Consider the following 25,002-nt stretch of genomic DNA (forward strand, 5'->3'; position numbering starts at 1 on the left):
CCATTTTTGGAGGCCCCTTTGAACCCATTTTGCCAAATAGAGTTTCAGGCACATTTCCGACTACATTAAATGCAAAATTTCTCTCGGAAACTCCTCTTACTAGCAGAAATATAGACTGAATGCGTCCGCCTAAATGCAGACTTCTATTTTTGACAATGAGGGAATTTGGAGTCTACGAAAAATAAAAAGAGATATGATTTATCGTTTTCGATATTTTTTCTATTTTTTATTGCAATCTTGAGATTGTTTTGTGTTGAAATACCTATGTTTTACTGCAATGAAAGAAAAAACGGGAACAAAATTCATTAGGTCTAACGAAAAAAGTGACGAGATTCAACCACTAAATTTCAAGACACTACTTACTCTTGCTTTCTCGGAAAATAAAGCCGGTTTGAATAAAACAGGTGGGCCAAAATTATTTGGTGGATTTAGTTTAATTGGAGGTACAGGCACCCAACCGTTGTCCATTAGCTGGTTTTACTCCACGCGGTTGTGATGAACCAAATTTACTTCGTTGTACTGGTCCATCTCTTACTGAACCGCTATTTAAAGTCGAAATAAAATAATTAACTCATGTTTTTCTCGCAGCTCTCTCATATTTTGTTATACTCACATGAGCGAGGGGCAAATCACTCTAAAGTAATTTGTAATAGAGAAAGTAATCGAGAAAGTAATTTACGTGTAAAAATCTCAATTACTTTTCAATTTTTTTTAAAAGTAATCGAGATTTTTACACGTAAATTACTTTCTCGATTACTTTCTCTATAACAAATTACTTTCGAGTGATTTGCCCCTCGCACATGAGTGGTTGTTGCGAATCTCTATACAAAAAAAAATATTAACAATTTCGATAAATATTCACTTTGGTTTGGGAAAATATTTTAGCTTTGAATTCACTTACTCGTCGCTGAGAGTATCGATGCTGCAGCAATTTAATGCCTAAATGATATTCAAAAAGAATTTTTCATCGGATTATTTCCGAAAATTTGTTAAATTTTAGTAAATCTACTACTTTAGCCAAGTCTCACATTCCGTATATATTTAAAAGATTTTTTTTAACATAAATTTTTAAGTGTGCCTTGGAAATAGTATTTCAATTCATTTTCTACCTTTTTCTACTAAATATTGAACGTTTCCCTTGTTCATCAGAAATTCGATTGAACTTCAAAGAACCTTCCCGATTTTAAAAGTTTTTCTACACACCGTCTCCACTTGCATTTAGTTTCCATTACATTAGATACACTTTGACCGTTGAAATCCAATGGAAATGGAGAATAGTTGAAAGCTGCCGCTTATTCTTTATTTCTTCGACAAGTGTTAAATATATTTTGTACGAAAGTGAATTGAAATAGTGGAATTAAGGTGACCAAATTTATTCAAAAATGATACTCACAAGACAAACGATCAAAAGAATTGTAATAGTTTTCATCTTGAACTTGTAATTCCGTATGAAATGACACGGGTGGAATAAGCCATTCTTATAGGACTTGAAAAACAAAATTTCGGTTCGACACATGCCAATCATATTCGTTGAAAACGAAGACATTTGAATAAATATTCTTCGATAGAAGCATTTTCCGCATTCCATTTGCTGACAAATTTTTGCACAGTAAATAAAATAAATGGGAACCTAGCTTAGAAACAACTGTTCTGTACCGTTATGAACGGTTTCGAAACGTACATTTTCAAGGGATTATTTATTTATTCGTACGGCAAATGCTATAATTATCGGCTGGCTTAAAAAAAAATTCTATTTGCTCAAGTAAACCATACTTGGTTCATAGTAAAGTTCGTCATATAAATTGTTAGTTATAAAATAATAAAATTATGCAAATTGTTACTTCGGCAAAAACTTGCACAGAGAAAACTGTGTTGATTTTTACGTAGCAAAATGTTTGAAACTGCCAAATTCCAACACATAAATTGAGTTTTTCGCAACAAATGTTTTTTCCATATTAACCCTCAACTGCATGAATTTTTCCTAGGACTGGGAGTACTGGTATTTGGTTGATTTTTGGCCATAGATAACGAAAAAAATATTCATAATCCTAGATTTCCCATGGTTTAGTCAGGAAATGCGATAGAAATAAGTCAGAGAACAATGAAATCCATTGTTTAAAAGTGTCAAAAATATGTCTAATTTGGAAACCGAATAATTTTTTTTGTCAAATTTTCGTTTTCGTGCACATTTTTGTTTATAACTCACCAATCGTACGACATAGACAAATGACGCCAAAGACAAGAATAAAGAAAAAACATTGACAAATAAAAATTCCCTTTGAAGCAATGTCATCCGCCGTACGATTCACATTATACAGGTGTTTAAATGATGCCCGCCAAAAGGCGGGCTTATGCAGTTGAGGGTTAACTCAAGTATTTGTCAAATTAGACACCAGCTCCCTTACATCGTGTCTAATAAAAATTGACACCTAATTTTTTTACGTAAAAATCAACACAGTTTTCTCTGTGTGTGGAAAGCTTGATATTCATTTCAATTAAGATCATTCAACATAACTTACGTACAATTTTAGCATAGTATTCCAATTTCAAAGTGTTTCATATTTCATCGTTGTTACCTTTTTTTTCATTTTCGAGACCGTAACAATCATTAAGAGGATGTTGAATATGGTATTCAAAAGACTTTGAACATTCAACCAAATTTGCAATTCCAATGGAACAAGTTGTTGATGCATTCGATGACACATAAAAGAAGAATGAGAAAATCGAATGAATGAAACGTTTCAACGGTTTTAGGTGTGTAACAGGAATGAAATCTACTGTCCACAATGGTTTGTTCAGAGAAAAATGTGTCGTGGACAAAGGTAATCTGATAGAACGATCATAAAATTCAATTCATTGATCCAATTGTCATCGTTTACTTGTGCAGCTGGGTTTTTTCTGTCGTGGAAAAGAATTTAAGATTTTTAGAAAGAAAAAAGTGATTTTTCACACGAATTTCACGACTTGCGTATATGTAAGTATTTAATACATGGAAAATCAGTTTTTAACTGATAAAGTTTGAGATAAACACATGCAACTTTCACTTTAAAAATTCTTGAAAACGAATTGTTTTCTAATGTAAAAGAAAAGCAACATTTAAAGCAATGAAAAGCCGTAGCTCACTTGGGTTTGCTTGAAACTTTACATGGAACTTAAGTTCGGTGAATTTCGATATCAAATCGAAAGCTTACCCTCTAATCAGTATTCAAGCCCAGGGAACGGCCAGGTCAATTCTGTAACAAAATGAAATAATTTACTTGTATTCTATTCGCAGATCTCTCAAATTTCGTTATACTTACAGGTCCAAGGTTGCCATTTGCGGAGTTTTATTACTTTAAGAAGAATATTAAAAATGAGATGATTTAATAATTTGGGAAAAATGTTTTAGCTTCGAATTACTTACGCTAATTTAACAGTTGATTGAGAAACGGTATGACTACAGGAACATTGAAAATTAGTCAAATAATTATACTGGGAAAATCAGGGTAATATATTCGATTTAAATAACTTACTCCACTTTATTGCCGTGACCCTTGCCAATCATTTCCTGAACGATATTTAAAAAAGAATTTATCATCGAATATTTCTCGACAATTTGTTGCATAAAGCTACTATAATTGCTGACCCGTGTGCAAATATTGTAACTGAGCAGTCAGTTAACTAATTTCGAACAAAAATGACTTACTTTGATTGACATTTCAGTACATAGTGTAGTGTAAGTCTATCATAGTTGACTGAAATTATTTGAAGTTACAAGTCAATCTAAGTTGCTTAATTTGGGACCAAGTGATTTTCTTAGAACAAAAACATAAATTCAATCAACTAAAGTCAACTGAAGCTATAGTCAGTCAGTCATTTATTTTTTCACACGGGGAGACTCACATTTCGTATATATTTGAATGGGTTTTTTTCTCTCACAAGAATATACTTTTAAGTGTGTGCAATCGCGTGCCTCAATAGAATTTCTAGACTGGTGCAAATTGCAGCAAGTTTTTAAAATAATGGCTCCCAACACCTAGAAATTTTTTTTAGGTCTAAAAAAGTGTGCCTGAAAATTTTCAGCTCAATAACATAAGATTGGATGTTAGCGCAAAATTCATGTAGACCTATTTTTTGGATGGATTTATGTTTTTATGCAAATTCACTACTTTTCATCATTTTTCTCCAAAATTATGAGAGATATCGACTTGATGTCTCGAACAATATTGTAGATGAAGTCAAAGTGCACAACTTTGCTGGAGTTAGTAAGTCGATTCCTCCACTTTTTGTAGGCGGTAACTCAAATTCTAAATTGAATGGTTTGGAGCGAAAATTTAATACAGAAAAGTTGAGCGGAAAAATGTCAAATGAAAAGGGATAGCTATAGCATGTCCGAAATTCTATCAAACCTGAATGATGAATGGTCAATTCAAAGAACCAACGCCATCCTTTGGAAAGAAAATTGAAACGCTCGATCGATTTTTTTTAAATTTAATGAATTTTATTGAATTGATTTTTTAAAAAGATGAACAAATGGAAATCTGAAATTTTGAACAAAAATTTCGTAATTTTCTTACAAAGAAAATATATTTCGATTCAAGCATTTTATGCCATTGATGAACGATCGCGATCGTGATGTAAAATTTTGAAGTTTTGTCGCCTTTCTTACTCTTTTATCGGATCTTAATCTCCTCTCGGCTTTGGGTTTTGCAAGGCATTCCTATGAAATTGAACAAATATTCAAATTATTGTTGTTATCGATCACTTCGAAAATGTTATCAATTCAAGTGGATTATAATTAATGTACACAAACAAGGCGTCACGAGCCTCGTGAGCTTTTAGCATAGTATTTGAGCATAGTTTTTATCAGCCAACCAAACGCGATAGATGGTCAGCTACGGCTGACGCTCGTTATCCAGATAATTTGCGTGCGGTGAACGCATATAGAACGCTCCGCTGACATTCCGTTTTTGTGACGAGCGATCCATCCAAATTCATGATAGAATCCATGAATTTATTTGGATACCACGTCACGAGGTCAGAAAAATTATGGATTATATCATGAATTTGGATGGATCGCACGTCACAAAAACGGAATGTCTGTGCCGGTATTCTGGAACACAATCCGCAAAAATAATGCGGAATTATTCCGAGCGATCAATTGTATTTTGGAAGGTGGTATCCAAACGTTATATATGGATTTGTCTCTTTTTCATTGATTGAACGTTTGGTTTCCACCTTTCAAAGTACAATTGATCGCTCGGCGGCAGCGAAGCGTTCTATATGCGTTCACCGCACGCAAATTATCTGGATAACGAACGTCAGCCGTAGCTGATCATCTATCTCGTTTGGTTGGCTGGTTTTTATGGATAAAATTGTTTGTCTCTCTTCAATACTAACTTAATTTATGTCCCTGAAATTTACAATAAAATTCGATTTTCGTTTGGCTTACCAAATTTTCGCACAAAGTGGACCGCAGAAAGCAAGCTCCTTGTCGCATCCTTTGCACCGTAACCGTTCACTCAGCTTTCGATCGGATTCTTTTCGCATTTTTTCGATTATTTCGAGGTATTTTTGATTGCATTGCTTCTCGCTATTGGCATTTTCTTCATAAATGCCTTCAATGCTGCGCTCCATTTCAACCAATTGTTTCTTCAGCTCCTTAATCTCGTTATTCTTCACTCGAATTTCGTCACTCATCACTTGAATCTCCAATTTTGCTTGGTCGTGCGATTCCTTGAGCAAAGCAACTTCTTTCAGATGACCGTTTCTGATTTGATCACATTCAGACAAAGCCTCTTTCGAACGTTCCAAACGCGCTTGAAGAGCAGCTACTTCCTTGGCATGTGCATCTTTGGTCCTCATCAAAAGGCCATTCAATGCTTTTGATCTCAGTTGGCTCATGCGAATCGAGTTCAACAAGTCTCCTTGAATGCCCTTCATGTTCTGTATAAGTGTGTTATGAGCCCTCTGTTCCAAAGCTGACAAGTCCTCAATATCAACGTATTCGTCTCCCGATTCGACGCGTTGCTGATTTTGTGGCGTTTCAACGTTCTGGGAATTTTCCAAGGTGTCAATGTATTGAGCATTTTCATCAGCTTCAGCAATGTGTGCAGCTTCGGCATTCTGTGAATAATCCAATGGTTCCTCGGGGATATTGGATATTTCTGCTTGATTGGATTCAGGTAACGCCATCGATTCTGAAGAAATGTCTTCCGTTTCAGTTTGCTCGATTTCTGTTTCTTCGGTCTTTTCTGTTTCCTCTGTTCCATTGGCTAAAACACCGATCTCTTCTGCCTCGAGTTCATATTCCGCTGGCTCGAAGACTTGCACTTGACAAAGATCATCACCGTATTCATCGCAGAATCGAACTCTCTTCGACGATGGCTCGTCATTCACCTCGTTGGACACATGGTTTCGCTTTGAGCTGTTGCTCTCTCTCAAAACATTGGACAGTTCTTTACGTATAATGGACTGGTGTGACGATTCGTTGGATTGTCCTACACCCACATCCTTCTCGCCTGTATCCACCGTAATACTATTACCTTTTACATCCACGCCGTTTGTCTCTTTAGTAGTCTCCCTTTCCACTTCCACAATCTGCGATTCCTTGTCGTGATGCCCATTGATTCCTGGAATCATTTGCTCGATGTGCTGCTTCAATGCTTTTGGAACGAACGGAGTTTTTGCTTGAGCATATTGGAACGTGCCGTACTTTTTGCGAATGTTCTCGATGTACGATCTTGCTTTCTATAAAAATTGAACAATTGGATAACGTTTTCTCATATTAAAAAAATCAAATCTGACATGGAAACACATTCGTAAAACCACAAAAAAATGCTATTAAATTCAAAATATATATAAATACTGAAAGAAGTCAATTCCTTACATTTAACGCATCGTGGTATGAAGACAATTTGTATTGTTTGGCTTTCGGATTTATCTCCGAGTACAGATAGCACTTGTTTGCGGAGATGTTGGCATGCGTGTAGTCGTCAAAGAATCGAACCGTAACCATTTTCTCAGAAACAGACATAACCTTTGCGGGCAAATAAATGGAACCCTTAACCTTAGCCCACACAAGAATATGTGGTTTAGAGCACACCATCGAAAACCAACAGTTTGGATGTTTGGTCACATGCGTATAGCATTCAGTACACTGTTTGATTAAAGCCATTTCTTCAGCGATGAGTTTCAGCAGATTTTTGGCTGCGGCTGCCTTTGCATGAATTTCTGAAATCGAATTGAAGAAAATTGTGTAGAGAAATTTGAATTGAACTCATTACGCAATTAATTTGTTTCAAGAGTTATTTGAATTCAAAAAAAATAATAATCTGGCACACTCGCTCTTATTCGGTACAGCTCATATCAAAAGATATGTTCTCAACGAAACTCAAGACTTGAACAAAGAGATGTAATGAATCCACCTTACCTGGATATAAAATAACGCAGTTGTGCACCATCCACTGAACATAGGTGTACAGTTCGTATAAGCTGCTGTAAGAGTGGGCCTTCGCTTTGATTTTCGTCAAATCGATCGGATTGACGATGGAATCAGACTTTTTCAAACGATTAAGCAACGTGAACTAAATGATTTTTTAGATTATTTTAAAGAAAGAAAATATTCAATTTCATTTTGATTTTTGGTAAAATTACATGTTGATGACGACGCAAATTGATTTTGATGTAAATGTCAGCAAAAAACAAATTCACAAATTACGTACCTTTTTTACATTCCAAACTCGGTTTATCAGTATTGGCAATGTCTCTCGTTCCTCTTGTCTAAGCAAAACAAAAAATTATGGATTTTTGTATTGAATACAGATAATTTCAATAAAATAATGAAATTCCGATTTGAAAAATCGAGTTTAGATGCTTAGAAAAGTACAATAGTTCATTGGAAAGTCAACTTTTACAATTATTAGAAAAAAACAATTATTTTTCCATGGAAATTCAAATTTTCTGCTAAAACACAGAACTTCCTTCCAATTGCGTAAACAACCAAATGGAATAGCGACTGAAAAAGGATGGTTTTGTATTCAATTCCCTCTTTTTGTGTGCAAAATAAAGACACATTTTGAATGAAAAAGGTCATGAAATGTTCAAGCGGTAAGTCATTTCGAGGTTAGATTAACATTTGACTTACATGTCAACCATGTTTCGATCCATTTGAATCCGGGTGCATACGGAACAAATCCAGCTCTCATCTTTTGTGGCATCGGTCTCGTTTTGTGTTTTGCACTTGGCGTGGAATGATCGAATACAACTGGAACACTTCAATGTGGTGCCCGCGGTATGGCAATGCCAGCAAAATGCGTCGTGTACTTTCTGGAATGACACGAGAAAGTGTCAATGCTTCAAGTAGAAGTTTTCGATCAAATATCGCCGACGGTGGTTAACAACTAAAGTCAAGCACTGAATATCAGTTGTTCTGGATTTTATAATGCCAAAAAAATAAAAACTATTCCATTTGTGGCAATTCATAATGAATGATAATTGGCATATTTGCTTTGTGAACAATTGTTGATCCTCGTCATTTCGATTCGGAACCAATTTTCGTACGAACGATGCGCACTTTGACATTTGTACCTTTTACCGATGCTTTAGAGTTTTGCACAATGCAACGAAATGTTTTTACAATCAACTCACCTCCGTCGAAGTCATCGCACTTTTTCGGTATTCACGTATTGCAAATCGATAAATCTCCTTGAAATTTACTATATGACTTGAACCAATCAGTTTTTAATCAACGAATTCTTTGCAGAAATTTCAACAATTATCCTTAAATTAGCTCTAGCCGCTGTGATACTTGAATTTACACTGATCAATTGGTTTGACGTTGCGAAATTGGCGCCGAGTTATGGGTATCAGACGTCAGACGCGTACTAATTTGACAATTCAAATCGTCAAATGCATTCGAATACGCTTTCAATGAATGACATTTGACAGAATGGATCAGCCACTCACTTGCTGTATTTGTTCGTATTCAATCCGTTTGTGATTGGTTTATTCATTGTATCGGAGAGATAAAATTGAAGAAATTGATAAATGCGCAATTTTTATGCGACAATTTATTTGTTGGGTTTTTATTCTGAATTTTGGAACAATTTGGTTCTTTCATTTGAAATGTCTAATGTTTTCCATATAAAAATGATATTTCCGTGCACTTGTTCATGCTTTGACATTTCTTATATAAAAATCTCGATCTAATTCTAATATTAAATTGAATTTTCAATTAAATTTCGATTGTTGATTGAGTTTTCGATGAAAAATTCTTTCGCTTAGCCTAAACAATCCGTTCTAAATGCAAAATATTTCTGATTTTCTCTCGCAACACCATTACAAATCGCCTTTCAGTTCAATCCACCTTCAATTCGATCCAACTTGAAGAAATAGCATTCCACGTCGGTGCTGTCACCGTTGTAATACACGCCATGTGTCCACTCGGTTTCGATAGCGTCTACAAAATCGGGCCAATGTGGCATGTCGATGAACGCTACTCGTACCTTTTGCAGCCGCTTGTTGATCATCAGCAATTGAATGATGTCATCCATTTTGAATGTGTCGCCGCAGAATTCCAACTCAACCAAATCCGGTAGTGAATTGACGACAGACATCAAGTCAGCAAATGTCAAATCGTCCCAATCATCAATGCACGGCACCAAATTGAGTTGTCGTACACCGTGGTTTTCTTTGATGAAGCTGATCAGCTGGCCTTTGAATTCGTTGAAACCGTCGAAATACAACTCTTTCAGATTGGTGAACTCAAATGGCATGTTCACAACGAATTCACCCCGTAGATGGGGTGCAATCAGTGCAAACGTCTCGACGCTTTCAAAACGAACCTTATCGTCGCCAAAGCACAAGAATCGATCGTCGGGCGCCCATAGCTCGAGCTCAATCAAACGTCGCAAAGATGCGCTGACCGACTGAAGAAAATCAGCATCGTAATCGCAGCACAGCACCAATGACTCAAGTTGTGGATTTGCTCGTAGCATACCGCTGATTGTTGCCAATGGGATTGTCATTTTTTCATTGTAAATCACCAAATTTCTGAGCTGTGGCAAATGTGCGACCAAATACTCGGGTTTCTCTGATGTCACATTGATCAATTTCAGGGTGGTTAGACTCGGAAACCACACGTACAACCGTGATAACCGTTTGCTCAATGAAGATTTTGTGATCGTCAGCTGCTCAACCTTTCCAAATGGCTCGTCGATTGTGTCCAAGTTACTTGTGTCGCACAATGCCAGCTCGAATTTGACCAGCGTGCCTGGGCAATGGTCAAGCAGCGATTGCTCAATAGCACGTTCACGTTGACCTTCGAAATTGATGAACAAACTCGACACCACCGCACCAAAATAACGGAAGAATGCTGCCGCTACGTCTTTTCGGACTTCGATGCAATCGTCGTCGATGAAACGAACGAGGTCCAGATTCAAGAAGACTTTCTTCATGCGATACCGACGTGCGAATACCATTCGAGCCGCTGGCACGAGATGTGAATGAGCTTCGGCCACATTGAATAAATCCTCCAAATCCAAACACTCAAAGACAATCTGTAGGCAATCATCGTTGATATCCAGCACTTGCAATTGTTTGGAGTCGATTTTTGGCTTCTTCGCTTCGAATACTTCTTTGATGGGTTCGTCATCTCGGACGCGTTTTTTAGCGTGAGACAACATCTTTGATGACAAATTTCCCATGGTCTGATGACAAAAATTGTAGAAAAATCAAAATAAAGAGTTTAGATAACATTTTTCAAGTTTGAATAAATGAACTGAATAGAGGAGTCAAGGTGGTGATGATTTTTGAATGCTTTTAAATCGAATCGAGCTTTGAGGAGACATTTAAATGATCAAGTGTCGGAAAGTGATGAAAAAGATACTTTTTAAATTGAATGTAGTTATATCGATTGAGGTCAATTGATGTAAAAACTAGAAAATTCGCGTGAAAATCCCTTTGGATGTTCTTTACTTACATAGCCATACACAGTGTGCATTGCTCGCTTAAGGGTACTTCAAGAAAAAAAAGAATTTTCCATTTAAAAAAATTACTTACTCGTACTGGACCGACGGTATCAACTCAAAATGAGTGCAATTTTTAATGAAGCAATAAAATGATTTTAATTTCAAATTGGAAGAACACTTGAATATCGTATGAACTTTGCAAATGGCAACTATTCAAAGTGACTGTTGCTTTTCAATACGAAGGATCTTGCTATTGCTTCTTCAAACAGAACCTCAATGATTCACTCAGTTCGACTGTGGATCAAAATAGCTGCCGAATTCATCTAAAATGTTGAAGTGATGAAGTCAGTTTTTGGCCGATGTCAACTTTTGGGCGACGTATGCATAATGCGATCGAATACGAATCTCTTGTCCTACACTAATACATCAACAAATGTATTTGTTTAGCACGTATGCTCTGTGTTGCTTAAATGGGTGCCTCTTATTCAACGATTTACATCTCCATTCCATGCAGCCGCTTCACAATCTGCTTATCAAAGCTAACATTTTGGTCATGATTGTTTATGTTTACGCAAAGAAGAGCAAGTAAACAGAGAGCCTTATTCAAACAATGTTTTGCTCAAATGCGAACAATAGAAAATGTGAAATCGGTTGTAAATCTCACTATTCTTAGGCCGAACGAAACATTTTTATGTACCGAATGATTAAAACGCTGACTTTGCCGAACTGATGCACACAGGCTGATTGTTGTCATCGTGTGAATATAAACAACAGCATGCTTTATTTTCAATAGAGTACAGCGACACAAATGAGGCATATTCAAGCGCTGTTTTCAACACTTGTTCATTTCACAGAATTTTGGTGTAGAAATTCGAGAATTTTTTACGGCAATCTATTGAGATTTAATTATTGAACAAGTCTTGATTTGATGTGAAACATTTGTAAATAGACAATGTGAGCCAATTCAATGAATGTACATTGTTAGTACATACTAACTTCATGGGTGAGATTGACACTCTCAATTTGAGAGTAGTGTATGTTTCACAGACATTGTATTGGAATTAGTAGAGCATCTTCTCAAGTGATGATCAAATCTCGAAATCATTTATTTATTTCAACAGATATACGATAATAGTCTTCGGCAAAGTTGTACAGTTTGACAAGACCAACAATTGTTGCGAAGACATCAATTCGATATTTCTTGTCATCAAAATGAAAATCGCAAAGAACCACCAATGATCCATCTCTACTTTATCAAAATATAAGTCGTCAAAAAACATACATTACTCTCAACCTCACCCATAGAATTTAGTCAATCAAGGATTTACACGAAAATTTGGAAAAGCACTAAAATTCAATGCAGTTTTAGTTTCATTAAAAGTTTATTATTCACACGTCTTACCAATAGATTGTGTAGATTTCTGAAGCACATCAGAATCGATTGGAAGGCTATTGCTGTTGCTGATGCTACTTCAAATGCTCTGCGAAGACTGATGTTATTTTGAAATGAACAAACCGAAAAAAAATATTTCCGTTAAGCTGCTCTTTCGAAACACAAACACAGAAATAATATGTTCATTCGAATGAACAGATCTGAGCTGAATCGAGCTAACATTTTGCTTGTTTTTTCTCTGTTCGGAGCTGTCACAGCCCTCAACACAAGCCAATCCATTGTATGATATTTGATATTGCTTGCACAATGCACATAACACATACACTTATTGTCATTTTGAGCGGAAATTCAAAAAATTATCTCCCAAATTCAGAGACTTGAAATTTGAAGCAAAACATTCAATGTATTAACTGATCTATCAATTTAAGACGCTTAAACCAGTAGCTAATTAGATTCCTTCTAAAATATGCACAAAAATTGTATAGAACGTGAGAATATTTTCTAATGAGATTGAAAGCAAATATATAGCGCCATCTGAGCAATTGTCATATTTTCTCACAACGAAAGGAAGAAAGCAAATGTCAGACAGCTACTGCCACTTGTTGCTGTCATAGAATCCAATTGAGAATTAGTAGTTGAATCAGAATAAAGTGAAATAAACATTCATTGAAACGGATTGAATCGTTGTAAGCCTCATTTAGTTTATTCCAACTATTCAAAAACACAAAACACCATTGATTTTCGAGTAGTTCAATCAAGACGAAATAACAATTGTTTTTACAGAACATTTGAGCAGAATCATAGTGAACGTGGATCTTAACTCAGTTCTATACAGCGATTGGCACTTTGAGGTATGTGAGTATGAAACATTATCATATTTGAAACCTTTTTTCTTTGTTTTCCAACTTCTTTTCCCCCCAAAGCCCAATACATTTCCAATGTGCCTCAAAAAAATTCGTAATCAACAAATATTTTGGTCTCATTTTAGATTTTCAATTGAAAACTACGTAACCATTCATTGAAACCAAAATGTCGATTCATTGAAACCAAAATGTCATCAAACAAAACACCGGCACCAATCGACTATAAGAATTTTGGTCTGCCGACCAGTGTTCGAAATCTGTATTTGAATGCCGACATTGCTGATGTGAACTTCATTATCAGATCTGCCGATGGATACCATTACCAAATGCCAGCCCACAAAGTTCTATTGGCCGCCAGAAGTGACGTCTTTAAAGCAATGTTCTACGGAACGGTGAAGGAGGAAGGTGATGTGAAGATTGTCGATGCCACGGTTGCTGCGTTCAAGGAATTCTTACAATTCTTCTACTTCGGTCGAGTGAGCCTTACAATGGAAAATATAGGCTATGTCATGAACCTGGTCAACAAGTACAACATGCCTGATGGCATGAATGTCTGTGTCTCGTTCTTAACAGACACACTTACCAACGAAAGCGCATGCACTGCTTACGGTCTAGCAATCCTACATGATCAAGATGATCTGAAGCAATTTGTTGAGCAAAAAATCGGTTGGAACACGAAAGCTGTCTTCGAATCAGCAAGTTTCTTGCAATGCAACCATGCAATTTTGAGTCACATTTTGAATATCGATGTACTCTCTTGTCCGGAAGTGGAGGTATTTAAGGCATGCATCGCCTGGGTAAAAGCAGCAAGTGGCCAACAAATCGTTACAAAAGAAATCGTTCAAACTCATCTTGGGAATTTGTTTTACGCGATTCGATTTGGATTGATGAAAATTCACGAATTTGCCGCATTGGTTCCAGAGTACGACAACTTGTTTTCAAAAGAAGAGTACAAAGAAATCATTCAAATGATTGGATGAAATGATTTTGAACCAAAAATGTTCACGGAAAATCCAAACTTGATCGAATGCAATCGAATCGTTGAAAATCGAACGATTGAATCAGGTCGCACATATCCAATTGATGAAAGAGAATGGGTGACATTTTGGTCAAATAAAAACTTGATGCTGCATGAGATTGTTTGCCAAAGCTTGAGCGGCTCGAAAAGTATTGAATTGGACATAACGGAATTTAATACCGGTACCAGTTTCTTTTTTATGGATACAATGAGCTCAAAAGAAAGTCCACACGGCACAATCATACGACTGCCAAGTCCAGTTTTGATTAAACCTGATTTTGTGTATGGAATTCACTTTAAACTGTCCCCAAATGCCGGACACTTAAAACCAATACCATTAAAATCTAAAGTGGTAGTGGAAGATGACATCAAGATACGATTTCTTGAAGACACCGTAAGATACCTAAGTGCTGATGCCGTAACAGGACTGATTGTGGCGCTTAGATTTAGTAAGATCCCTGAAAAAAACAACAACATAAAAACATACGATGTATAACAAAAACCCAGTTTGATTCAAGAAGAATAAAATAAAGTTGATTTTTTGTGTGTGTGTGTGACAAAATTCTGTTTATTGTTGTTTAATTTGAGTACAATTGAAATTATTCGTATGTCAAAACTTTTGATCTTGATGTAGTCATCAAATTGAAGCGGTAGTTCATCTGTCTCATTCTTATCATTCTTCTCCCAATTTTTCTTGAACAATTTCAGATAAAGAATTTATTTCAATGCAAAATCGTATGAATCCTTCAAATGACACAATCTCAACACTCAAGTCATTTCACTGTGTGATTTATTGACTAGGTTTTGACAATACACATAAAATATAAACTTATTGGCAATCGGGTGTCATTTTGAACGGGAATGCGCGACATGAATGAACAATAAAAAAATGTTATCCACTTTAAAAGCAAAAGATTCGATGCCTTTAATGTGAGACACTTGAATACAGCTAAATAGATTCCTTGAAAATTGTGTACAAAAATTAAATTAACGAATAGAACAAGAGAACTCTTTTGTATGAAATCAATCATTGAAAACGAGTATATAGCGCCATCTGGGCTATTGTTATATGTCCTCACAACAAAACGCAGAAAGCAAATGTCAAACAGATGTTGCAACTTGTTGCTATCGTGTAATCCAATTTGAGAATCAGTAATTGAAACAGGATAAAATCGAATAAAATCTCATTGAAGTGTATCAAGTCTTTGTAAGTACCATTTCAACAGTTCAGGAGCAGCAAAAACTGTCGATTTTTGGGAAGATAATTGAAATATCTATTGAACAAAGCCTTGAGTGAAGTCTTGCAGAACGTGGATCTAACCTCAATTCAATAGCGTAGAGAGTGAGAGTGTTCTTTTGTTTAGATTCAGAATTGAAGCAAATAAATGTTAGCATATTATTTGATTTTCTTTTTTTTAAACATTTTTCTTTCAAAAACCCAATAAATTTTTCTTCTCTCTCAAGAACAGAATTCCTCATCAACAATTTTTTGGTCTCATTTTAGATTTTCAATTGAAAACCACACAACCATTGACCCATCAATTCATTACCAAAACAAGATGTCATCGAATGAAACACCAATGCAAATCGACTACGAGAGTTTACCATTAATTTACTGTCTTTGAATCAGTCAGTTTCTTGGGGTGTAACCGTAACATTTTGAGCCACATTTTGAATATCGATGCATTTTCTTGTTTGGAGATAGAGGTGTTTAAGGCATGCATCGCCTGGGTAAAAGCAGCAAGTGGCCAACAAATCATTACAAAAGAAACCGTTCAAACTCATCTCGGGAATTTGTTTTACGAAATTCGCTTTGGATCGATGGAAATCATTCAAATGATTGGAACAAATAATTTTGAGTCGAGAATCTTCACAGAAAATCTGCGAATGACAAAGGAGAGCTTGATCGAATGCAATCGAATCGTCGAAAACCCGGCGATCGAATCACGCCGCATAGAAGAAATTGAAAACACAGTTTTTACGTCAAATGACACATTGATGCTGCACGAGATTGTTTGTCAAAGATTCGGTGTTCCGCGTGATGGCAGCTCGAAAAGTATTGAACTAATCATAGAGGAATTTGCAACAAACATAGACCATACTTGTAACCATACCATCATTTTGAGAGATACATTGGGCTTGGAAGAAAGTCCACGTGACACAGTCATACGACTGCCACGTCCAGTTTTGATTAAATCCGATTATGTGTATGAAATTAAGCTTAAACTGTCCCCAGATGCTGGCTACCTCAAACCGATTGCATTAGAATCTGCAGTGAAAATGGAACATGGCATCAACATTGAATTTGTTGAAGGCATCAAAAGATACCTGATCGGTCGTAGTTATGATACTCAAACAGGAGTGATTGTGGCGCTTAGATTCAGTAAGGTTCCTAGAAATTATAAAATATAAAAACATACGTATGTATAACAGTAACCCGGTTCGATTCAAGAAGAATTAAATAAACTTGATTTGTTTTTTCGTGACAAAAGTCTGTTTATTATTTAATTCGAGTATAATTGAAATTGATTACAATCAAATCCTTATTCGTATGTCAAAACTTTTGATCTTGATGTAGTCGTCAAATTGAAGCTGTGGTTTCATTCTTCTGACTCATTCTGGTCATTCTGCTCCCAAGTCTTCCTAAAAAAATCCAAGATAAAGTATTTATTTCAGTGGAAAATCGTATGAATCGTTACAATGACACAATCATTGGTAAGTATTCGAAAATTGAACATTCCTTTGCAGTGAGAATGTTCAAAAAAAGTTCAATATGAAAATCTCAATTTCTAACGAAATATTTTTAGTGAGAATTCCTCAAGAATTGACCTTTTGCATGCCATTGTGAAATCAACAAAATAACATTGAAAATCCTTCGCAATTTCTTACCACATTTGTTCGCATTGTTCATTGCAGAACATTTCCACCTTGAATATTTCACCACAGCACCACAGGTCGATACTTTGCCCTGTTCCATGAGCTGAGTACGATTCAGCTCGGCTTTGGCTTTAATACCAGCCACAATCTTTTGGTATTTGATTTCGAGCTCTTCTTCAATTTCATCCTTTGCTTCAATCGCCGCTTGCTTCTCGGCCACCTCTTCAGACAGTTTCTTCTTCAAACTGTCAATCTGAGCGGAAAACTGCTCTTTTTCTCTTTCCAAATCGATGACATGTTGCACACGGATTTGAGCGACAGCGTTGTCATATTCCGTTTCCAATTTAGCTTCGAGGTTTGTCTTCAATTCGAGCATAGCATTCTTTATTTCGGTCTTTTCCAAATTAGCCAAATCTCGCTCTAGCACCAATGCATCGCGTTGGATAGTCAATTCGGCAATCGTTGACCGGTAGCCGGCAATTTCTTTTCCATGACTTTCTGTGTTTGTCTTTACTTGGTTGCTAAATGCTTCACACGTCGACTTGGCGTCCTCGATCAGACTTTTTACATTTGCCTCGAGAGTCGAAAGCACAGTAGCCGGCAACATCTTTGGCTCGGGTTGGATGCGTTGGAATTGATAAGCAGAACGATTGCTGCTTGACATCATCGATGCACCTAATTGTATTGATGGATCACACATATTGATTGGACCGCGTACAATGCCCTGGTTCCATTGAACTTGTCTGGAGATTCGGTATCGCTTTTCTTCAATTTCACAAACTTCACCGACCTCTTGCTTTATATGTCCTGCCAACATTGGACCATCGTACATTTGACGCATCTGATGCATTTCACCGATATTCACATTGTATTGGCGTTGGCCATGGCCATGGTTGTAGCTTCGAATGAACTGAGCATGTGACAGCGGATTTTGGACTGGATCAAACTTTTTCTCTTCTTCTTCCTAGTTTAATTTTTGGATGGAAGGGTTGCAAGAATTTAATCAACTGACTCAATCAATGACTTGATCTTTGACTTGAAATGAAATTTCAAATCTTTTTTAAGCAAATCCAAGTAATTGAATTGACAAATCCAAGTAAAATTACATTGACATAAAAATGTCGAAGCTACAAAGTCGATACAGAGCTTGTTCAATGCAAATACTCAGTAATTTTGTTCAACTCAGTTGTTGTTTCAACTCAAAGTTTTTGTTGATTCGAAATATTCTTGTAATTTCAACACTTACAGATTTGATGTGCACTTTGGACGCATCGTTAGGTTCACGTTTGACTTCCATATTTTGACAAATAACCTTCGTTAAGAGAATGGAAAATTTCGAGACTCTTCGATGAAAACGTGCCACACGAAGTTGAGGTTAGACACATCACTTGTCAGAATGAATCTCATGTAAGCAACAAGCTTCGCATACAGCAAACGGGTCCGTTCAAAGACTTTGTTCAGAGAGTGTTATTTTGCTGCTGACAAAGCCTGAGCTGAGCTGAATCCACTGACTCAGGCGTCTGAAGCGTAATTTTAACGCATTCAAAGTGCAAAATTGTCGTCGTTTGCAATGATCTACGATGTTTCTCAATTTTACTAAAGGTGATATTTCCGCATAATGAAAGTTTCGCAGTGTGAATGCGTCAAAATAATGATACAGGTGCTTAAGTCAGGAAATTCAGCTTTAAAAAAATTCAAATGCAAACCAATTAAACCAGCATTGGCTCATAAGTCATGACGACATTACAATATCGATTCATGATTACTGAAATTAAAATTTTCATTTAAAAAAAACGTTTCCTAAAAAACCTACAAATCATTCAGCGTTCAAAGTGTTCTCAAATTGTTGATTACTTTATTAAATTGCAGCGTTTGTTTTCTATACAAAATTGGGGAAAAAAACATGAATTGTTATTACTATAGACATAATTTTCGGTTAGTTGAATGACAATTTACATAAAAATTTATGACTAACTTATTTGCTACTTTTTCAATGTAAACCGATTGATAAGAGCTGCTTCGCTCTTGATCATACTGAATTTTATAAATAAATGCTCGAAAGCACACACACACACACACACAAATTTCACTAATTTGCTTACAATTCTAGAAAAAATATTGTATTAAACGCCATTACTATTGCGTTGAATCCATCAATTCAATTTGAAAAGTGCTTGATGTTTCCAAAAAGAAGTTTTTCTTTTCCAAAAAAAATTATTTTTGGTAAATTATATCGCGGCCAGTGTCAAACTGTGACTATTTTTTTCGTGTCGTATCAAACTTTTGTTCTCAAAATTTCACTTACATTCTACTGAATTTGTATCAAAACTGTATAAATTGGACTATAAAAACTGATATGCATTTCACAGAATACTTTATCGTGTTTGGGGTTTCGTTTCTATTTTTTTCATTTTCAAAATGGAAATATCGTTGCGATTCCAAAACAAACTAACTTCCAAAAAATAATGCACAATTTCCAGGCTTATCCAAATGGTTTCAGTTTTTTTTCTTTCATTTAAAAAGGTAACACAATTCTAGGAATTTCAACTTACTTTGATCTCGGTGTGAGATTTGACATAACGATGGAAATGTTGACGATTTTGGAGGAGTCGATATGAAGTTGAATCGATTTAATACGCAAAAAGTTTCAGGTTTTTACAGTTTTCATTGGAAATAATTTGGAAAAAATCGAAATTATTCCCCAGAAATATCAATCATGTGGAACTTTACTCATTTGATTTTTTTTCGTTAATTTTTTTTTCTAATTTTCTTCATTTTCCTCGTTTTATTGCAATTCTTGATTTTTTTTTTTTCAAAGAACATCTAAACTGAGTCCACTGCGAACACCGTCTCTTTTACGCTAACAACAATTCGTACACGAACGAGTCAGTGTGACAGTTGGCGTGAGCGAGACAAAGTTTGACAGCAAACAATTTGATTATGTCGGTTTAAATGTTCTTTCGCAATTTTGACTCCAGTGTCAGAGTTTCATCTGAGTTGTTATTGTAATTTTGCTTCGATTTGGAATTAAAAAAAAAAATACTCAGACTTGAAAAGTTCCGCTCGGCTTTCACAAATTTTCTATTTAATTGAACAGAAAAATAAATTTGTGAAAAAACGGAAGAAAACATAGTGGAAAAATCTGAAATATGGATTGTGGAAAAAATTCCACTGAAAAACTGATTAAATTGTAAGGAATAAAAAAAAATTGCAAAAAAAAAATCTGCTTTAAAATCAATTCAACTTCATTCGATCCCTCTCAAAATTGCACATTTTCCGAACGAAAAAAAAAAAAATTCCAGTTCAATTAAATTCAATAATTTGTCCGAATATTGTTCGAGGGCCGATCGACTAATTTGACTATTTGCTGAGCTTAACCTAGTAGAATTTAATGCTGTTGAGAAATAGACTCGGGACAGAAGTGCTTAAGGACGGATCGTGCAAAATTGCAGGCGACAGAACTCATTGGAATTTATCAATTTGGAAAGTATTGTGGAATGAATCAAAAAGGGGATCATTTTTGTTGCTAATCGAAAATTACGATCGAAAACCCAATTTCTTATTCAAGTAAAAATTGATTGGAAATTAATACTGTTGTATCATTGTAATCATAGCCAGTTGAAAAGTGACGGAACAGAAACATTTTAAACAAAGCATATTCAAGGAATGGAATTATGCTCTAAATGGAAAACTTCACATGAAGTTTAATTAGAAACGGTTTAACGTGTGTTTGCAAATTTTCGGTACTTAGCAAAAGAAAACAAATAAACTGGAGGTTAAGCGAGCCCATTTGGCGCCTAATCCGTTTTGTATAATTTATAGAATAAATTAATGTGGTACAAATTAGTAGTTGGGCCGGTTCGGGGTTGAATGTTCTTTTTCTACATGTTCTTTGTTTTGCGATGTAGTGTGGCCTGTCGTTCGTGTTCGACTTTGAAATCCTCAACGGTGAGATTGAGCCGCATTATGTGGTGCATGAGAAAATCTTCGGTGAGGTACTTGGATGGTGGTGATCGTAGCACGGTAATGGTTTCGCACATTCCATTACATGATTTTCGCACTTTGGCCGATCCCAAACAAGCTCCGAGAATCACCAGCGCTACCTTGAATACAACTTTGATACCCTCGCACAGGAAACAATCCCATATACGCAGTAACGTATCCCATGGCAACGTCCGCGTCATTGCACATAAAAACCAATCCGTCATCTGGAAATAGAAATGGGATTTGTTTAGTTTACATGTATGTTTTCTCCTCTGTGTTGACTTGAATAGTTGAACACTTTTCAATGAACCGAGATTGAAAATGTCACATTTGTATTTTAGCATATTTACATATAAGAATGGTTCAACATTATGCTTCTCCAAATGACGATGGACAGAAGGCGATGTCTTTTTCAGCAAAGCATGCAACATATTCGCATCACGTCGAAGCATTTCCATTCCAGGCGTAAAATAGTCAGCCAAATACCTGCAAAAATGTAGAGAAAAATTTGAACAAATTGACAAATAATTAACAAAATTCATATTTTCGAGAATTTTTTTTCAATTTTTCGATCAATTTTTGATACTGACGTTTATTTTTGGACAGTTCTCGATGAGTTTTGGATTTGTACGGTTCGCTTTTTGAATTTTTTATAATATTTCCTCCTTCAAATTATGAATTATTTGATATTATGATTTATTTATACTAAATATTCAAAAGTTTTGAATTTGAGCACAAAGTTCAGGATTAAAGGAGAGAAAAGTAATAAAATTCAAAAACTAAACGGAAAAAATTCAAAACTCCTCGAAAATAAACGTTAAAATCCAAAATTGAACGAAAAATTGAAGAAAAGACTAACAAAAATTGAAGAAGAATTGAAAAATTGATAAAAAAAAACGAAAATAAATCGAAAACATGACAGGACTCATGAAGAAAAAAAACAAATTATAAAATTGAACGAAAACTGGACTGAATTCAAGAGAAAACCGCATTGAAAACAAACGGCATGGTCTAAATTGCCATAAAATCATTAAAAACGGGTTTTTCTGTATCTGACTAACAAAATAAAAATCCAGTGAAGAAAGTTTAGTTGAAAGCTAGCATAAAAGTGACCTAAATATACGATGTTATCTCACATCTCCACTTGCAATCATTCATAAAAAATGTCGGAATCGAGAAAAAGTATGATTGTTGCAACAACAACAAAAAAACAGAGAGAGAGGGGGAGATATAGAGAGCATAATCGAAAACATACTTATCACAAACGCTGACGAAGCACCAGAACGCTTGTTCAGCGGGCATGTGCATGAGAAGGAATGCGGCGATTGGTGCTTGTGCTTGACAGTAGCCGACTTTTGGATTGAGAACGGAATATGCTTTAAGAACATTGAACAGTTCTTTTTGTCCGTGTTTCTCTTCATCCACAAACATTTCGTGGTTGGGAAATGTTCGATGTTGATCTTTCTTGATGTCATCCATAATGTGTTCGTTCCCAGGCTCTTTCAGCAGTTGTTCATATAAATGAGGATTTTTCTCATGTAGCAAATAGGCGCCGGATAGATAAAACCAAGCCCTTGGCCGTACTGACTGTGGAATCCCTTTGCGACATCTTTCTCGGACTTTTTTATAATTTTTTGCCATGTACTCTTTCCAATTCTGGAACATGTGTAGCCATTTCTTTTCGCGTGCAACAATTTGTGCGGGCGATAAAACCTCTTTGGGTTTATCATTAAATTGGAATCCGCCATAAAATCCATGCCGATCTGGGCAGCTCGATATTGCACTCACCGATGAGCATAATGAAATGTTATCTACGGTACGTATCTGTGTATTGACTGTTTCGGTGGATTTTGTTTCTGTGGTTGCCGTCGCCATCGTTCTGTAGCTGAAAATAATAAAAAGATAAACGAAGAAAAAAAATTAGTTCCAAAGTAAGATGAAATGTTTACAATTGCATTGATTTATGCTGACACAGCGAGCGATCGCCCATTAATGAAAATGTAAACAAACAAACATTCACTCGATTTTTGGATGACAGTCGATTAAGCACAAAATCACGCACACCAATCGGACATACAGGCCATAACGTGCGATTACACGTTCAATAGACAGCGCACCAGAGCGAGAGAGAGAGAGAGAGAGAGAGAGAGATAGCGAGCGATCGATCGATCGATTAAATTGGAATGTAACCCGTATTCAAGCCAAGAAAAAAAGCGGAACTTCTTTACACTCCACACACAATTTTATGAGCACAAACGGCAAATGGCATTGATAATAATAAAGAAAACTGAAGGCCCAAAAAATACTGCTGCCGTCTTGCATACACACATTCCCTTCTTTCTCTGTCTCTCGCTCACATTTTTATGGATACATGGAAATAAATAGAACACGAACAATAACAACAATAGCAACAAAAATTTTATACGGTGAATTGCTAGTGGGTGGATAGAGCGCGCCCATTCAATCAAATTTATTGTTTTATGCTGCGGCTGCGGTCGTTATTTCTTTTTCGTTTTTCGTGTACATTCATCCAACATTCCAGTGAGTGCGCGAGCGAACGCTATATTTGCCACGGTTTTCTCGGCTCATTCTCTTAAATCTTATCAAAAACTAAGCACTAAAATACACGACAATATAATACGTAACGCAATTTCAATGCGAGAAACGAGCAAGAAGCAAAGAAAAAAATAAATTTCTTTCGCTTTGAGTCGACCGATTTAAGAATTGAGTCCGATTGCGCACAGTTCTAAAACCAAAACTCGATGCAAATTTCGATGTCGATGTTATACGATGTATGTGCTGTGATGATGATGTGCAATTGAAATTGCGCAAATCGACTAATTGAATCGGATGATGTGTGTTTGTCTATGGTCTGTGTATGTATGTACGGTCGTTTGGTTCGGTGCTGAATATCAATTAGATGATCATTTTGCAAACGAACCAACTATATATATGGGCCTGAAAACCGAAACGAAAAAAAACTACTCACTCTAAATTTGGACGTCAAATCAGTCGCGGCAAATATATTTCCATAGATGATCGATGTAATTGGCGACCGAATCCTAAGTCGTAACCGATTCGGTGTTCACAAACGGCTACTTTTCTGTTCTGCTGTTTTGTGCGATTTTTCAGTTGTTGTTTTTCGCTGTTGCTGCCGTCGTCGTCTGAACTGGTTTCGCAGTACTAACACGCACAACTGCTGCGATGCGATTTAATTGAAAATATGCGATGATGACGTCAAAATTGACCCAATCAATAAAATGATTTTGTTTTTTTTTTGTTTTTTACTCTGTATATTTCATAAATTGCAACCAATCGAAGGGAACACCAAATTACTCCAACAACTATTCACATACAACACATAAATAATAAATCATATGCACACTCGACAAATCCAATAGCAATTCCAATTGCAAAATTTCCTTCTACTCATGAAAATGAAGATAACAATTTTTTTTATCAGCGGGTTTTCTCTCACTCGACACTCATTTTTATTCATCAATGTGAATGATGATTAAAGCCTCACAATTCGGTTCATTTTTCGTTCCAACTTGATATTTTTTTTCTTATCTTCGCCTCTTTTCAATAAATAAACAGTACTATTTTGATGGCCCACGACTTATTCACTTTGCACTCATATTTCTCTTTCAGTGACTTTGGGACAGATACGCGCACACACAGCGTAATTACTACTGATGTTATTAGATCTATAGACGATGGTATCAAATTATACACTCTGGCTGTGGAAGTGTTTGTGTGTGTGTGTGTGTTTCTCTATACACTCGGTTACTCTTATAGAGTAACTACTCTCATACTCTATCCCCTACACTCTATACACGCTATTTGCATTCACCAGTAAGTGCCTGCTTATTTGTTTGTGTAGCAGTGTAGCATTGGGTATAAAAGTGTTGGTGATGT

At 35.9% G+C, this 25,002-nt stretch overlaps 5 protein-coding genes and 1 long non-coding RNA gene across 6 annotated transcripts; 1 reads left to right on the plus strand and 5 right to left on the minus strand.

The window, feature by feature from the left end:
- Positions 1-203: 203 nt before the first annotated feature.
- LOC129570614 (uncharacterized) lies at positions 204-1,439 on the minus strand. The gene is made up of 4 exons (XR_008688143.1): positions 1,394-1,439; positions 902-939; positions 364-542; positions 204-272 (listed from the first exon to the last, which is right to left on the minus strand). It is a non-coding gene; the product is annotated as an uncharacterized LOC129570614 (long non-coding RNA).
- A 3,019-nt stretch (positions 1,440-4,458) lies between these two features.
- LOC129570570 (MYND-type zinc finger-containing chromatin reader Zmynd8-like) lies at positions 4,459-8,903 on the minus strand. The gene is made up of 7 exons (XM_055450235.1): positions 8,629-8,903; positions 8,126-8,307; positions 7,704-7,761; positions 7,412-7,565; positions 6,869-7,212; positions 5,432-6,729; positions 4,459-4,699 (listed from the first exon to the last, which is right to left on the minus strand). Exons 1-7 carry the CDS (start codon positions 8,641-8,643, stop codon positions 4,663-4,665), a joined length of 2,088 nt encoding a protein of 695 aa, XP_055306210.1. The 5' UTR covers positions 8,644-8,903; the 3' UTR covers positions 4,459-4,662.
- A 248-nt stretch (positions 8,904-9,151) lies between these two features.
- LOC129570592 (uncharacterized) lies at positions 9,152-11,110 on the minus strand. The gene is made up of 2 exons (XM_055450263.1): positions 11,041-11,110; positions 9,152-10,688 (listed from the first exon to the last, which is right to left on the minus strand). The coding sequence occupies exon 2, from the start codon at positions 10,683-10,685 to the stop codon at positions 9,333-9,335; it is 1,353 nt and encodes a 450-aa protein (XP_055306238.1). The 5' UTR covers positions 10,686-10,688; positions 11,041-11,110; the 3' UTR covers positions 9,152-9,332.
- A 2,269-nt stretch (positions 11,111-13,379) lies between these two features.
- On the plus strand, positions 13,380-14,185 carry LOC129570510 (BTB/POZ domain-containing protein 3-like). The gene has a single exon (XM_055450153.1). The coding sequence runs from the start codon at positions 13,394-13,396 to the stop codon at positions 14,183-14,185; it is 792 nt and encodes a 263-aa protein (XP_055306128.1). The 5' UTR covers positions 13,380-13,393.
- Positions 14,186-16,694: 2,509 nt separating this feature from the next.
- Positions 16,695-18,483, minus strand: LOC129570615 (uncharacterized). Its single transcript, XM_055450298.1, has 3 exons — positions 18,347-18,483; positions 17,113-18,064; positions 16,695-16,866 (listed from the first exon to the last, which is right to left on the minus strand). The coding sequence occupies exons 1-3, from the start codon at positions 18,395-18,397 to the stop codon at positions 16,805-16,807; spliced, it is 1,065 nt and encodes a 354-aa protein (XP_055306273.1). The 5' UTR covers positions 18,398-18,483; the 3' UTR covers positions 16,695-16,804.
- Positions 18,484-18,933: 450 nt separating this feature from the next.
- Positions 18,934-24,997, minus strand: LOC129570616 (TBC1 domain family member whacked). The gene is made up of 4 exons (XM_055450299.1): positions 24,074-24,997; positions 22,340-22,969; positions 21,435-21,570; positions 18,934-21,308 (listed from the first exon to the last, which is right to left on the minus strand). Exons 2-4 carry the CDS (start codon positions 22,957-22,959, stop codon positions 20,982-20,984), a joined length of 1,083 nt encoding a protein of 360 aa, XP_055306274.1. The 5' UTR covers positions 22,960-22,969; positions 24,074-24,997; the 3' UTR covers positions 18,934-20,981.
- Between the last annotated feature and the right edge of the window lie 5 nt (positions 24,998-25,002).

This window comes from Sitodiplosis mosellana, unplaced genomic scaffold (assembly GCF_009176505.1).
Source record: "Sitodiplosis mosellana isolate CC-2019 unplaced genomic scaffold, AAFC_SMos_1.0 Smas_scaffold_61, whole genome shotgun sequence".
Taxonomy (NCBI): domain Eukaryota; kingdom Metazoa; phylum Arthropoda; class Insecta; order Diptera; family Cecidomyiidae; genus Sitodiplosis; species Sitodiplosis mosellana.